The sequence below is a fragment of the Mesocricetus auratus genome, unplaced genomic scaffold, assembly GCF_017639785.1.
Source record: "Mesocricetus auratus isolate SY011 unplaced genomic scaffold, BCM_Maur_2.0 Super-Scaffold_100014, whole genome shotgun sequence".
NCBI lineage: Eukaryota > Metazoa > Chordata > Mammalia > Rodentia > Cricetidae > Mesocricetus > Mesocricetus auratus.
Genome location: NW_024429197.1, coordinates 55,274,513 through 55,290,995, shown reverse-complemented (window position 1 = coordinate 55,290,995; position 16,483 = coordinate 55,274,513). Strand labels below are relative to the sequence as shown.

Below are 16,483 nucleotides of genomic sequence, written 5' to 3'. Positions count from 1 at the left end.
TAGTTTTTAAAAGTGACCCCAAGAGCTTACTGAGGACTGGCTTCCTGGGGCCTCACTGAAGTCACAGGTCAAGCTCTCACTGTTGAGAGCTAGTCCCAGTTAAATGGAGGAGAACCAAAAAGGCAGCTTTCAAGTTTGAACTTGGGAAATTCTATTCCGTGTGTCTATGTTTTACCAAGAAACACCACACTTACATTTTGGACAGCAGGGTACATCCACCGCCCTGCCTTTTGCCAGTAAGATCCGTGATTCTCTCCATTTGATAGCAGCTTCTTCCTGGCTAGCCCAGACAGCTTCCAGGTTAATACCCCAGATCTCTCAAGGAGCGAAAGAGCAAGACAACTATTGATGTCCCAGTTTGACAACCCCCAGATGAACTTCAAATAGATGTAGGATTTACATCTGGTTGTTTTGGTAAAAGGGTGCCTTATTTATTCTTCAGCATGCAGCATTGTAGCAACACATAGAGTTAACTAATTTTTAAGAGTTTTAAATGTCATTACATTACCAATTTAGAAGGCACTGATTAACCTCTATCATGACTCTATTTACAGTTGAGATATAAAATACACCACTCACAAAAAAATATGGTTGACTCTCCCAGGTTTTAAATACTTTATAAACTTAAAAAAAATTTAGCCAGGTGGTGGTGGTGCACACCTTTAGTCCCAGCACTTGGGAGGCAGAGGCAGGTGGATCTCAGTGAGTTCAAGGCCAGTGCAGCTACAGAGCAAGTTCCAAGACTGTTACACACAGAGAAACCCTGCCTCAGAAAACAGAACAATAGAATAATCTAGAAGGAGAACTGGGTGGGGTATCACACAGTCCTGGAATCCCCGGTATTCAAAAAGCTGAGGCAGGAGAATTCAGCCATGGTTTAGAGGCCTGCCTGGGCAATATAGTGAGACTTTGTTTCAAACGTAAAACAAAACAAAAACCAAATAGCTAAATAGCCAAAGAAGCAGAGATCTTATTTTGTTTGAAGGATTTTGACAACAGTATTACGTCCACGTAATAACTATAGAGATGAAGACACAGAAACTTCCCATCCTTCGAACTAGAAAAGCTCTTGGTGTTGTTCCAAGCCCTCTCGCCGTCTGTGAAAACCCTTTATTATTGAAGCCATGTAGATTAGATTCCCCAACACATATCCATGGAGTCATGGGATGTGTATTCTACTGTGTAAGGCTGTATATAATTCTATATGTTATTTATCCATAATGTACCCACATTGTTGGAGGTTTCAGAGGTTCAGTCTTTATGTATGCAAATGTGTTATCTCAGTGATGGATTAAATTGCTAGTACTTTTATAAATCAATAACAAAATTGACCCGAACTACTATCAACTACGAATAAACTTATGAAATCCTCTTGTATTTTCTAGCATATGTTTTTAACTCTTGGTGAAGTAGCTAGGTGTACAATTACTAAGTCACAGGGCAAATAACTTTAAGAAACTGTCAGACAATCCCACGAAGTGTGTGCACCGTTGTGTGGTTCCACATATAACAAGCCATGAGAATTACCTTTGCTTTACGCCCCTGTCAACACTGGTCTTGTCATTTTACGATTTTTAATCATTTAGTGACTGGAAGGTGTTTCATCGTCACTTACTTACGATCCTACGGTGTATTTTTTTTCCTTGGGAGATCTCTAAGCCATTTACCAAACTTTGTTTTAGTTGTATGTATGATGTGTGTGCATCAATGCCCACATGCTGCTACATACATGTGGGTGAATGGCAGGGGACAAGTGTGTGGAGCTGGCTCTCTACACTTTCATGTGAGTCACCAGGCTTCACCGGCCACCTCACCCTCCTCAGCTGCTGTCACTTCAGTTGTACTTTTGTTACTAATTTATAGGAGCCTTATCCCCCATCCCAGGCCTGTATCAGGCATGTGATTTAAGAACAGCTTTTCCTGAATGTGGTCTGCCCTTTCATTTTCCTAATGGTGTCTTTAGATGAGCATACCCTTTTGAATTTAATAAAGTATAGGATATGATCAATATTAACTAGAAATTACTGCAGTCTCAATTTTAGCAAGAATGCATATTAGCGTAATTACATTGTTTGGACAATATCCAGGTTATCAAATAAAAAGTTTGGTCAAGGATTGCTACATGTGCAGTTTTAAACTCCTTCTGGATCAGATGGATTTTATTGTCATTTTCTGACCACAAGTCATCCTTTATTGAATGTTACCCAATGAGCCTTGGTCCTGCTTGCCTGGCTTTACGGGCATCAGTGAGTCCTACATTGCCAGAGGCCGGATGCCAAGGCCTTTCATTACCAGGTCTTTTGAAATCAATGGGCATGGATGTCTATCATCTGCGGGGTGAGAGGGACAGGAGGGAAATATCAGAACCGACAGTGCTGCTGACCCAGGGAAGTTCTTTGGCTCTTCAAAGGCAGAGAGAAGAGTAAAAAGAACTTGGTACTAGTACAGCCATACCAGAAAAAGACCTCAGCAGACAGGAAGCATCAAGTCCATTTTGAACCACAAACCCCCCTTAGGATCCTTAGACAAAGCTGGACAGACATTAGACAATACTTATTCCATGACCGATGCGGGCCTACAGCATCGTGACATAGAGGACATACATCCACATGGCACAGAGGAAGCATCAGGTGGGTGTGACACAGGGTTCCTTACTGTTCTCTGCAAGCTTGGGTAGCTGTGGTCCAGGTGCCCTTCCGCTGTGTGACCACGGTGTGACAGTGCCCTGAGTGAAGATGCCATCCAGCTGGGCAGGATTTGTCCTCCAGCCCCTGCAAATCAGTTGTCAGTGTTTACATCTGAGTGGACTTGATAACCCGGAGTCTGCCTCACAGTAGAAACCCCTAAGTCTCCTCACCTCAGTGGGCAGGGGCAGCCCCCATTGCCAAGTCCCCATCTTAGGAGACCAACGACTTTCTACAGGAAGCACCACCACATTCAGAAATGATTCAATTTTATACCGCAGACATTCTGATAATTAAACAAAATTGACTAATGCTATATTTTGGATCTTAAAAAGCCACTTTGTAGCATTTTTTTTCCTCAAGGCTTCCCAGTGTGGTAAGAACAGACATAGCATGAGTTAAGAATTACATGACGGATCACTTATCACCAGACAAGCTCATCACGGGGCACACTGCCACTAAAAATACTTGGCTATCCTGCCAGTGCCTCACCTTGTTTGGGGGGCTCCAGGCTTTCCAGGTGATCCCATCACACAGATACAATCTGTGGATGCTTTCTTCGAAATGAAACAGTCCCTTTAAGTCCACAGAACAGTTCTTTGGAAACAAGGGCAGCTGACCCTGCAGGGGAGAGCAGTAATTTAGAACGAGTCAATGTAAGTTGATAACACACTTCCCTCCCTCGGATCTTCACCTGCAAGGCCGCATCTTAGGCATTGAGTAAACTACCCCCAAACTGGGTCCATTTTGTGATACTAAGTGTGTTTATGGCCCAGAGAACAGTTTGCTAGAAGGCAAACAGGAAGGAAAAGAGAATTCCATACCTGTCTGGGGAAGTGTGAGTCAGTTGTGGATTCCACCTTATCAGCTAGGGGCTGTTCTGCCACCTTGATTGTCTTCTGTGGCTGACTGATGATGGATATTTTGGCCTTCCTTTTGTGAGCTGAGAAACTACTGCCGTCTAGTTTCAAGGAAACTGTGCTGTGATACTTGAGGAAACCAACAAACAAAATCAATGAGAAAAAAATAAAAGAGGCAGCAAACAAAAATGTTTGTTCTAATATTCAGCATTTAAAAGACTGTATCAACACAGAGACAAAAGGGTTTTTCTTGATCACCCAATCTTCTAAAACAAATTTCAGACAAACAAAAATAAAACTTAAAATAAGTAGACAAAGAGAAAAGATATAATAATCTCATTAAGTGTTTTCATCCATGAGCATGACATTTAGCAATTCTCTATGCTTACATTGTAGATGGTGTCTGTTCCATTTCTACAAACAGAGGATGGAGGAACCTGAAATCAACAAAGGATAGTATGTATGCAAAGCTTACTTTAGAAAACAATTAGCTGTATATTCTGGTGAGGTCCCGTAATAATTGGAAATTTAACAGAATATCTCCTGATTTTTTTTCATGCCAAGTTCAATAGAATTTTTTAAGCCATCACGTCTACCCCGTTCACTGTTGTGTTGATTTCTATCTACATCCACTGTGCTGTCTTGGAAGAGGAGGTGGCTCTAGTTTTTCAGTGCCTACAGCACAGAAAAATTCAAGAGAACACACACGTGCACGCACATACAAGACTATGCCTCATTAGAGTAATTGATTCCACACCCACGGGGTCACTTAAATGTGCTTCCATTCTAGGATCACCGATTTCCCCCTATCTGTGCTGGTTTAAAAGGAACCAAAGCAGGATTCATATGGCTGGATGAAGGCCCCTTTCACTTCAGTTGGCACAGTTAGTAGAGTGAGTCAGCATAGTGATATTTGCACACAAAAAGGCACTGCAAGACCGTGAAGAACTCTGACACCCAGTCTCAGACACTTAGCACTATGGACACACATATCCACTCCCAGGACACCCCATGCTTACTGATTTGCCGTTCCCATGGGTCCTCATTGTCCTTTGAGAGAGGTCTGCGGGATCAAAGCCCTGAAGGGTGTCTCCTTTGGTGGGAGGTGGAGGAGGCCCGCTTTCCAGATGAGGAGAACCAGCAGTGGTGAGTGAGGATGACCCTGGGGGTGGCGGATGCCAAGTGCCCTTCCCCCACGTGCTGTGCTTGCTTTGGTTGAAGGAATTTGAAGGATGGCACCGTCCTGGAGGCATGCAAGATGGCAGGCGATCAGTATACTACACAAACACATAAGCGATGGATGGCATTGACACAGTTCCTGGAACAGCTTGTCATTAAACCTAGACGGATGAATTTCCCACCAGATGTTGCCTTTTTCCCATTTGCCAGAAACTCCTTCTCTCTTCATCAGTTTCCACCTGGGAAAGCAGTGTCCTTCTGCACATGGATGGGGTGATTATAAAGGCATGAAATCCATCCCACAAATCATAGATGAAAATCATCGTCATGGTTTTATAATCATTCCAGACACTTAGGAAACGGGCTCACTTCCCTCCTTCTGCGATCCTCATCAACACGGAAGGGTTATTCAAGTACTACCCCACACACTCTTTGAACGTATTCAGTTTTCTTCCAATCTTTTTGAGGTAGAAATTGGAATTGTTTAAAGATGTCATGTGATATAACAGCAGCTATAAAAATTTGCAATTAACTATAATGGAACCAAACCCTATCGAAACCTCGACAATCAGTATTTCTGGGAGGGCGCAAAAAAAAAAAAAAAAAAAAAAAGAAAGAAGCCAGGTTGGTGAAATGGCTGGGCAGGTGAAGATGTTTGCCACCAAGCCTGACTACCCACATAAAAGGAGAGAACAGATTCCCACAGGTTGTCCTCTGACCAACGCCCCCCCCAACACCATAAGTAAAGAATAATTAAAAATTAAAGTACATTAACAAACCTCGGTGGAAAAGAAAACAAGAACAAACTACAGACAGATTCTGTCTGGATATTTGTTTTTAGTTTTAGCTACACTGAGATTTGAGTACAGAGCCTTTCACAAGCTAAGCAAGCAGTCTACTGTTGAGTTAAGATCCCAGCCCGGGACGTTTTTGTATTTGCAGATTTCATGCACTTAATGTGACCGGACATTTCTGCTGGAAAAGAGGCGCATGTGGTGAGAAGAAAGGGGGATAAGAGATGTGGAAATGTGGGCCTACAAAGCAAGGGAGCCGGCACCCATTTTTATTACAGGGTGAGTGAGGAGGCAATAGACTAGAGGTGAGGAAAAAATCAGATCACAGGGCATGACAAGCATAAAAATAAAGGCTTAAAATGGAATGTCACGCCAGGCATATCAAATGCCACACAGATAAGGAACCAGAAGCGGAAGGACTTTGGCAGAACAAAACCTCATAGTGCCAAGGAAGGGCTTTGCTTTTATTTTATTTGCAGGTTGCTCTGTAGCATACCCTTTCTAGGACGGTTTGGCTCGGCAACACCAAGTCATTCATTAGTATTCTCCAGCTGCCCCCAAATCCCCAGCCAGCTGCATCTTCACGTCTGTTTTTCTCCAATTCCTTCCATCTATTTTTCTCCAATTCCTTCCCTTCTTAGAATTTCCCTGGTCACACTACGGTGGGGGCTCCAGTGTTAGGCTCAGGGAGCGGCTCTTTAACAGAGGAAGATAATTACAGCCCTGCAAACTCTGGGGGGAAATAATTGTCGATAGATTCTCACCAATATTGTTTCCCCCTTGGTGAGAACAACAAACGCTTAGAAAAAAAGCAACCAGGCCATTGACTTGTTGCTTCTCTGCAGCCATTGCTCTTAGCAGGGGGAAAACCACATGAAGCACAAACCAGAATAAAGAAACCAGCGTCATGATGGAGGCTGCTTTCTTGACAAGAAATTACGCATTTTGATTTGAAGGTGTTATCAAGCACATTGGCTGCTGCAAGCCAGCAGCCATGGCGCCAGGACCGCTCCTGATTTCAAGACGAGGATCAAAAGAATACCTCCTTTTGAGTCCAAAATTTTCACTGCAGCTTTTGTCTTTGTGCCAAGAACCGCATTCACAGGGGAGTTCAGAATTACTTCAAAGACCTCATCATCTTCCTCTAATCCGTCATAGGTAATTGCTATATTCCACATCTTAGTTGACATTCCTACAAGAAGTAAACATTTTAATTACTCTTTAATTGCTATTTCAATCACCTAGGTGTCAGAGAAATATATTAATTAACATGTCTACAGCTAGACTGCAGTAGCCAGAGTGAGCTATTGTACTGCCACCAACTCACTGAGGCCCTGCTGTTCTCCCAAATAATATAAAGAGACCGCGTTTGTTCCTGGACAATGATTGTCGCCTCAATGCAAACACTGTAACAAAAAGTAAGCTGCATTATACAGGGGGAGAAAAAAAGGTTAGTAGACAAAATCCCAGACATCCATTTTTCTCCCAACCCATCCCCTCCGTTCTTCAGAAGAAATAGTTACTACAATCTGAAAATCTTAATAGTTGCAAGAATCTTAAGATGTTGCAGCAGGCAGAAGTGATTATTGGATGGTACTTCAGGCACCTCACAGAATCCTTGAAGTGATTCATTTCCACCAACAGCTGCTTGCATCGGCTGCTCTCCCTCCCCAGGTCTTCCAGCCCATGGCTGCTTTTCCTGATGCTAATCAATGTTCAGCAGTTGGATACTCTCCTAGAGAGAATGTATGGGCTGAGGATTATAGACACGGACTGCCCTTAGCCTCCCTTTCTACTCTCTGTCTCTGTCATGGAGTACAAACAAGTTTATGCCATACAATCTTCTGAACTTAATACAACTTTTAATCCACTAAGATATCCCAGCCAATCTGTCCCTTTGGGATGGAAGGCACACCAAGCTCAGACATAAAAATACTCAGGCTGGAAGACACTCTGATGGGAACTGTAGGACGTCTTCTTGGGTTTATTTAGATGGAAAGGTGAGCATAGAGATGACCCAGCCACAGGGGACAAAGGACAGTAAGAGGACACTTTAACCTCCAGGGCAAAGCTTGAAGTCTGCCCTGCCTGCCCTGCCCATGGTGCCTATGGAGAAAGCCCTGTATGGTAGTTAAGGACTGTTTCTCAGCCTTCTCTTCCGAGAGTTGACTTTTCTTCTTGCAGACTGACACATCTCTAACCTCTGACTCTGCCATCCACATGACAACCACCTTCTTGAAGGGGTGTCTCATAACATTTTATGACCGAATCAGCGTCTCATTAATCCCTGCAGCATTCAATGGAAAGTTGAAATTGTTCACTCCTATATTTGGCTGCTTTTAGAGGGGGGAAAAATAGGGGCATCTGCAATAATTTTGATAAATAGAATAAGCTGGTGGCCAATTTATGAAGCTTCCGGAGTCAACTGTGTTCTCAGATTAATTCCTTTTATAGCCTTTGCAAAACCAGAAGTTGAACTATCTAATATAAAACACTAATTAATTCCCATCTCATGGATGGATGAATCTGTCTGCCAAAATGTATCTTTGTCCATAAGTTCTTACCTTTGCATTAGAAGCTATGGCGAACACCAGAAGTGCAGCATAAGCCAAAGCCTGACCTAAAGGAGTTTGAAACTTCTTGGAGGAGACAAGACAAATACAGTTGTCTTGGAGGTTATCCAGGAGAATTGGTCCCAGGAATCCCATTGGATGGAAATAGCTGCAGCAGATGCTTGAGTCCCTTGTATATAGCCTATGCAATCTTCCTGTAAACTTTAGGCCATCTCTAGATTGTTTATAATACCAATACAATGAACACCGTGTTACTATTGTATTGTCCCAGATATAATGACAAAAAAGATCAAAGGTTTTGAAGTTAGTACAGACAGAATGTTTTTTTTTTTATTATGCTTTGACTTGTGCTTGGATGGATAGGTGGATTTAGAACCCAGACTTCCCTAGCCCTTCTACAGATAAACCAGAAAGTCAAATAACTATTCAAAGCTATGCATGGTCAGCTGATAAAAGATACAGAATGGAGCATGTGTATTAGATGCCTGTAGGACCCACATACACAGATTAAGGAAAGACGCAATTTTAGCAAAGATGAGGATTAGGTCAGGGCAGTAGAAGGTAGACCAGCTGAATGGAGACGTCCCATCTGGGGAAAGCAGGCTGATTCTGTACCCACACTACAGAGAACCCTGGATACAAGCTGGCCAGATTCAGGCTTTAGACAATGGTTAACGAGGGACTTCACGGACATTCTGAAAGTGAACGCTTTAACAAACTGATTTTGAGAGTGTCTATGTGAAGGCAGGATACCTGGAGACTCAGAGGCTTTGGAGGCAGCTGTGGAAACGAAATGAACATGAAAAGGGGTGGACAATGAAGACAGTTTGTGAGTACTAATTATTAATATTTAGGGAACTGTTCTGAACGAGCCTCATAATGTTAAGTTCAATTTTTTAAAAATCCAATACACAGAAATGTATTTCTAATTCTCAAGCAGTTGTCTACCTGTTTGAAAATTTACTTTAAAAAATAATACTATAACTTCCAAAGAAACCAAACAACCTAACAACAAAAACCCCCAAAGGGCCTTAAAAATATTTGCAGGATCTTACGGAACAGAACCAAGTAGTTGAAAGAGCTTTCTTGTGAGTTTCTTTAAGAGCTTCTGACTTGTTGGCATACATTGCCTCAAACCTCCCAGGTGTGGGGGTCACCATCTCAGGTTAACGAGATTGGGAGTAGAAATTTCATGTTGTTTGGTCCCTGCTTCCTCCACTTTGCAGGTGCAAAGTGTTCCTTAATTCCCTGAGATACACCTGGATCTCCAGAAGGCTTGAACTGTCCCTACCCTGTTCCCAGAAAACAACAGGTCCTGGGGTTGAGAAGAGGTGTCCTTTCATGTAAACACACCCCACTTTATAGAGAAAGCGGAGTCCTGGATATTTTCCTACAGAGCAGATTTCTCTGTTGAGAGGCATCTCCTCAATATTTTTCCGTAAATGCCACATTAGAGAGCTGTTCCTTTGGAAAACATTTTGACTTTTTAGACTGATGAAGATCTGATTAAGAATGCATCAAATCCTTGAGCGTCACGAGGGCTAGAGGAAAACACCCGTTTACTTTAGAGTATTTGCACAGGCGCCTAAACACTTAGGTTAGTCACAGGGCTGGACGCATTCTCAGGATTCCTGTGTGTAGAGTTCAGTGAAGTCCTACAGGGCAAAGCTTCACCTCACCGGTGTCAGAGCTCCCCACTAGAGCTCCCCAACACAAAAATCCATGCATGGGATGGCCTGCTCTGTTTCACTAGCGTTAGGAAAGCTGATATTTCCAGAGAAATAGGTTGCTCTCAGCAAAAGGGAAAGGATGAAGCAGGGGACATCTAAAAGAGGCAGGGTTTACAGTCTGAAAGTATATAAACATTTACAGGACCTGTGGGTATGGGGAATTTTTAAATCTTTAAAGTAAGGCTTCATAATATGAAATTATTTCTGGCTTAATAAGTTCCAAATTCACGAGCAGCCAAGCATGTGGCTTTTTAAAATTGTATAAAATATGCTTATTTTATTTTTTCAACGTATAAACAACCCCTAAAATCCCAAGACCATTTGGAGCTGCCTTCCCCCCTCCCCCGCCACCCCAGTCATTAGTAGCTATCAAAATAGCATGTAAACTCTTCTAGACAAACAGGCATTTATCTTATGCTGTAGGCTCTCCAAGAGACGAATTTCTGAGTCTCCCCTGGTGTGATACATTCTAGTTCCTCTCAACCCAAACAGAGTGCCATGGGGGGGGGGTGGCTGCTGCAAACCTAACTTACAACAAATGGTTACCGATAATAAAAAGGACATACAGCAGGAATGATGGACTTTCCAACAAGTCCTTTAAAGCACGAGGACAAGAACATTAACCCTTTCACTGCAGCGCTGAGGGCAGAAGAACCTGCAGCTGAAGCTTGAGGAGAAACCCAGATTTAGAGCAGCGATAATGTGGTCAGCCTAGAAAAACCAACTCATGCATGTTAGCAAGCTAAATAACCCGAGAAGCAGACTGACAGCAATATCTGAGCTGCTACATTCAATTGAGGCTCATGGTAACAACCCCAATTGTATCCATCCAGAGCTTAATATTTTGAGGTCTTCCTAACCTAACTGCCAGGATCTCAGAATGGGACCCTAATTGTAAATGGGGTAATGGCACGAGTCGTGAGTTAGTACAAGGTCACTGTGGAACAGGGTAGCTCTTAAGCTCACTTGTGTCCTTATGACAAGGAAGGATTTATCCACAGGGAGAGCATCATGGGAAGGTTAAGACAAGGACCAGGATGGTAGAGCAGGAGCCAGAACCAGCAAACCACAAAAAGCACAAAAGAGAGGGACAGGCTAGATTCTCCCTCACAGACTCACACGTCGGTGTTGGACTGAACAGCCTCTGAAACTGCAATGCAGCAGCTACGCTTAAAACTACCCAGCTGCTGACACTTCGCTGTGGGAAAACAACATAATCTTCGCATGCTTTGCTTCTTGTTGTGAACAGCACAAAGACATTCCTAACCCTAAGATCATCAATTTGGGGACAATGGCATCTGGTCATTTTAATGTCGAGTGAGCTTATGCTTGGTAGCTACTCGTCACGGGGCCGAACACCCCCGTAGCAGAGCACAAACCCACAAGCCCTGGCTCCTCCTCTAATGCTCTTTTCCATTTGTTCGTAGACGAGTGATCCAGGTCCATTACAAACCACAGAGAACAAGGAGGCAGATGAGCCCATCTGCAGGAGAGAGCCTGGAAGGGCAGTGTCCAGTCTCCCGGCTTTAAAGCAGATTCCCCAGGGAAGAGGTGTCTTTGCGTTAGTGCTTCAGCCTTCCTCTTCCTCTTCCTCTTCCTCCTCCCCCTGCCCACTAGAACGCTGCCTCCCCTAGGAAGTCTTCCAGCATTGTCTTTACCCAGAACCATGCTTACACTTTGGGTTCCAGACATCTTCAGGAGAAGAAACCGCACTTTTATACTTTACATTTTGTACCTAGCAAAATTTTCCACAGATTTCAATCAAAGTACTATGCAATTGAATAATAATTTGCCCTGAAAGCACCTTATGTCAACATATTTCAAAAGAGATCATTTAGATAATTAGGAATCTATATAATCAAAACATTTGAAAAATTTCTACTAAAATATGTCGCTATTAAATTACCATTGTATTTCAATAATAGTTAAATTACCTTATTCTTCTGGATTGTTTTGGATATTTCCTTTGATTTTTTTATATTTATTATTTGCTATGATGTTTTTTCTATTTAAATAAATATTCGCTTGTAATGAAAACATAAAAGGGCTGAACTTCAGGCCAAACCTGTCCGTTGAGAATAGGGTGGTTCAGCTTCCTCCACTTGGCTGAAATTGCATAATATCCTGTCTTCCCAACAGTCTCCAGACTACTTATAGAACATGGAACAAACTGTAAGCACAAAACATACCTGGGTCAAACTGGATCAGTTTGGATGGCGTGACAGTAAAATCTTTTCCAACTGCAGCTGACACTTGGTTGACCTTAGTGAGGAAAAAAAATGTCATTTAAAAAATAAAAGTAAATATTCTACACTAGAGAAACATTTACTCTCCCTCCATACCAGACTAAATTCATGGTCTCAGATCCGTTTTCAATGTTAGGCAAGATTTTAAAATGATAATAAACCATTTTGGGTTCAGGCTATATGATATGCTTCTTTTGTTTTATTTTTTAAGTTAGCTGGTTGCTTCTCCTTTTAAAAGTATCCAGTTATTGGGAAAAATAGAATAAAGTTTAAAGCCTTGTTGTTCCTTTTGTTGTGAGCACCATGTTATTCCAACCTCTCTTGGTTTTAAAATGGAGGAAGAACAGGACGGGGAGAACTGGGCAGCCCTGAGAGCCTGTGTACTGTTAGTCAGCTCTGAGGGCTCCTGAAAGCTCCATGGCACTGAGAACCCTTAGGCCAGATTAACCAAACAAGTCCTAAGCATTGTTTTCCTGCTGGGCTGAAACCATCACTCTGTGCTAGCATGAATGAGAGCCTTGGAGGACGGGCAGACCTGGTAAGCAGCTATGGGAAGGTACTCCACACCCAAGACCCACAGCCTCAGAGGGCTTGTCGTGGAAGCTGTTAAAAGGGAAGACCACCCTGGTCTAAAGCTTCACTGGGCCTAAAATCTAAAGAGGGCAAACTTAGGGTTCTGAAGTGATGGTGTTAGACCCCCAAGGCAAGCCTACGTGTCTGTTAAAAAAATGTCTGTGGTGAGTTTGGAAAAGGCCATCGAATGAGACCATGGGTAAACATAAGCAGTTGTTAACTTTGCACATTTTTAAGATGTTGAAGATGGATGATCAAGACAGTGAAAGGAACAGAGTACACAGCTTGAAGCTGTGAAATGCCCATTCCTGTGGTCTCAGGAAATGTGTCTATTTCCAACCAACATGCTAATAGGTTAATGGTTCTATCTAGAAACATCTTGCTGAAGAAGAGATTATCTCCTAGGCTTTCATTTTGCTCTTTGTCTGCGATGCCAAGGCTCCCCCTGCACCAGCTTTTGCTGGGAAAAGGCAGCCCATTGTACACCTGCGTCCACCATATGCTGGGGTTACATTTGTCTGCATGCTGCTCACACATGCAATTGCCATGCAATTTACCACCATGGAGTTTACAGAATCCCAAGTCGGAAAAGCATGTCTGAAGCAAGGTGTCGGGTGAAGCAGAACAATTCGAAGAGGGCAAACAGCACAGGGCAAAGTGTCTTCTCTCTCTTCTCAGCCATGTAGGCCGTAAGAGCTTATGTAAAACCGCAGGCTACGCACTATATGGAGCTGTCCCCAAAGCCTCAGGGACTGTACTTAACAAAGGCCTGCACACTTAGCTGTCAGGTTCATAAACTTATATAGACTAAGGTCCCACATGTGGAGGTGAGCGGTAACATAGACCTAAATGCTTCACTCAAATATGGGACAATTTCTGTGAAGGACTAGGGTGTGGTTCCATGGAGTTATGGGAAATGCCAGCTTTTCTACTTTGGTGATAAAATACCAGCTGGGCCTGGAGACAGAAACGTAAACTCACTAGAAAGATACACTGTGAGTCTGGGTGTGGTCAGGGTTAGGTCCACAGGGATTAGAGGCACTTTTAACTCTAAATCTGTGACTCTAAACTCTAAATCAGAGACGCCCTGTCACCCAGAGGCTCATCCCATAGACTGAGCAGAGTCTCACTGAGGCGTATAAACCGGCCTGGCAAGCCTTTCTGAGAGGACTTTCTCAAACTCCTTCAACTCTACAAGCCACAGGTTGTGCTCCACCCTAGGGAAAGGACAACAAATCTGTCTAGAAGTGATAAAGTGACTTGAGGTGACTGTCCCAAAGTGCCCTTCTCCTTCTGCATGCCATGGAAACCTCTCAAGAGAGGCTTGCGTCTCCTGTTTTACTTTTTCTATTGTGGCATGGACAGTAATCCTATTCCATCTCCAGGGGACAGCTGGTGACTGATACTTACTTTAGTCACCTCATAGGAGCTGTACACACCTTTCAAGGTGGAGTTTAATACAGATCCACTAAGCTGGGTACTTCTCTGTGAAATCAAACTTTGAAAGCTAAGGAATGTGTAGAAATACACAGATCTCAAAACCAAAAGCAGATCTTAAAAACCGTCTAGGAATTCATTGAAGGGTTGGGGGACAAAGATGTTGGACTCTCTGGCTTATAGTGATACCCTTGCAGTTTGGTTTCCTCGACCTTTCTGAGTTTTTCTAAGAAAATCATGAAAGACACTAACCAACAACACTAAATTCTACCTTGACAATGTACATTTTAGAGTTGTTACCTCTATGCCCACAAAGGCTGAGTCCATGGAATATCCCCTTCTGGTAACTTCCAAGGGCAATAAGCCCACATCCTCACAGACCTCATATTCAGTCTGTAACCATTCAATGTGAGACCACTTCAGCTCCAAGCTGTGCATGGAGAAAAGGAAAAAGGTGACCACAAGGTACCTATCAGAATGCCCCTCAGCTGGATGGGTGACTGAGCACCGAGTTCCATCAAGGAAGCAAAGGAGTTTGGTTAACCCATGCCAGTGACAGAAACTGCTCACACTTATTGGAATGTTTATTCATCACTAACATTTGCATTGTCTTATTTGATCCTTATAATGACCTTGTGAGGGAGCAGAGAAAGTGTCAGGAATTCAATCAATGAATTAAGTAAGATTAAAAGATTTCCAAAAGTCCGCCAGTTGTTAGTGACTAGGTAGAGGGTGTGAGAGGAACCAGCAGACATGGAGCTCGAGAGTCCATTCATTTTAGGGAGATCTCTGAGCTTGGGCTCAGTTTAATGGATAGTTATCCTCAGGATATGCTTAGAACTTAAAGTGCCTGCATGGTTTGTACCTAACACCCATTCCTCATTCTGTGCATGTGAACGAGACACAATAGTGTGCAGCTTGGGTACAACCCCAGTCATCCCTCAGTGCCCTCCAAAGAGTGGGTTGAGGACCCACGGCTGATGCTGACATGTTTAGACATTCAAGTCACACATGGCCTGGAATATCCCTCTTTATGCCTTACCTCATCTCTAGATGACTTACAGTACAGTATAAATAGCTGATTTACTATATTGTTTAGAGACTAATGACAAGAGAAAGGGTCTGTGCATGTTCAATATGACATAATTCTTTAAAAACTAATTTTGAATTATGATTGCTTATAGCTGGGGAAACCCCTAGGACACAAGGGGTCAACTATATACAGCCGAATGTGATCCATTAATACTTCCAATATACAATGAATACATCTGACACTTGATGGAAATTGTCATATTTAGTGGATGCCATCTAAAGAAGTTAAAAATATGTAAGAAAGACTAAGGTCAGGAAGTTTTAACAACTAGTTTATCCTCCTACAGGGGTCACAGGTCACTGTCACATCATACAAAGTTCACCAACAAAATAAATTGAGTGGCACTGGCTCTCACTTGCGGATGACAGGCTAGGGGTGGAATGACACTGCAGCATAGACTTAACACAGGGGCTCCTGATAAGATATGTATGTTGTACACATAATGTGTTATCCAATAATTATGAAACATTGTTACTGCATCCTGGATTTCATAAAAATGATTTAAAAGGCATCATTATATTAAAAAATATTGGTTCACTTACTGGTATTTGATGCAAAAGAATTTAAGTCTAGCATGAAACAGATCAAGAAATAAAAGAAAACCATGCTTAAAGAATAACAAAATGATAGTCAATAAAGACATTCAAATGCCAGTAGAAATGACAAGTTGCAAAGAATTCCTAAAGGACCCAGGAAAACAAGAAAGCAAAAAAAGTGATTGAGCGAGAAGGCAGAGAAATAAATGGGAAACTGATCCATGTGGTGTGGTTTGAGCTGTCTGCTGAGAGTCAAGTGAGTTCCAAAGTTGAGTTCTGCAGATCCACCCATCACTGATGCTAACCATTGTCAGCGGGAATCAGTGCCACGGTGCAGACCCACGTGACCACCAGCAATGCCCTTTCTCAGCAGCGTTAGCTTCTTTCATACCCCTTGAAAAATAATTCTGGGCCTCGTTAGAGAGAAAAGATGGCAGAAAACCGAAGTGTTCCGCCGCAAAGCGTGGCTTCTTAACCAGGCACGTATAGACCCTCTGAGGCAAACCGCCATTCTCAAACCGGGCACATCTGCAGACAGTGCTGACTGTCGCAGGCGGCAGAAGGGTGGTCTAGGCATTTGGTGGGTGAAGCCTAGGGATGCTGCTTACCGGCTGTGCACAGGACAGCTATGGCCTATGACAAAGAATTATGTTTCCCTACACACTGACGGTGTCAATACTGAGAGAGCTTGTTTAACAATTTAAAAAATCTATGCTTTTTGCTATTTTATCTTGTAGCTATTTGGCTCATGAATATGAAGGAGCAATAAACTGAAAGA

At 42.7% G+C, this 16,483-nt stretch overlaps 1 protein-coding gene across 3 annotated transcripts in view; it reads right to left on the bottom strand.

Annotated features, from left to right (window-relative positions):
• Frem1 (FRAS1 related extracellular matrix 1) overlaps positions 1 to 16,483 on the bottom strand; it is a 154,717-nt gene that overhangs the window by 11,559 nt on the left and 126,675 nt on the right. For all 3 annotated transcript variants that reach the window (XM_005082165.4, XM_040757229.1, XM_040757233.1), the window contains 8 exons: positions 14,377 to 14,506; positions 12,010 to 12,082; positions 6,560 to 6,709; positions 4,564 to 4,787; positions 3,934 to 3,981; positions 3,509 to 3,673; positions 3,177 to 3,305; positions 2,656 to 2,771 (listed from right to left, as the gene is read on the bottom strand). In XM_005082165.4, the coding sequence (XP_005082222.2) occupies positions 2,656 to 2,771; positions 3,177 to 3,305; positions 3,509 to 3,673; positions 3,934 to 3,981; positions 4,564 to 4,787; positions 6,560 to 6,709; positions 12,010 to 12,082; positions 14,377 to 14,506 (1,035 nt within the window). The remainder of the gene's footprint in view (positions 1 to 2,655; positions 2,772 to 3,176; positions 3,306 to 3,508; positions 3,674 to 3,933; positions 3,982 to 4,563; positions 4,788 to 6,559; positions 6,710 to 12,009; positions 12,083 to 14,376; positions 14,507 to 16,483) is intronic.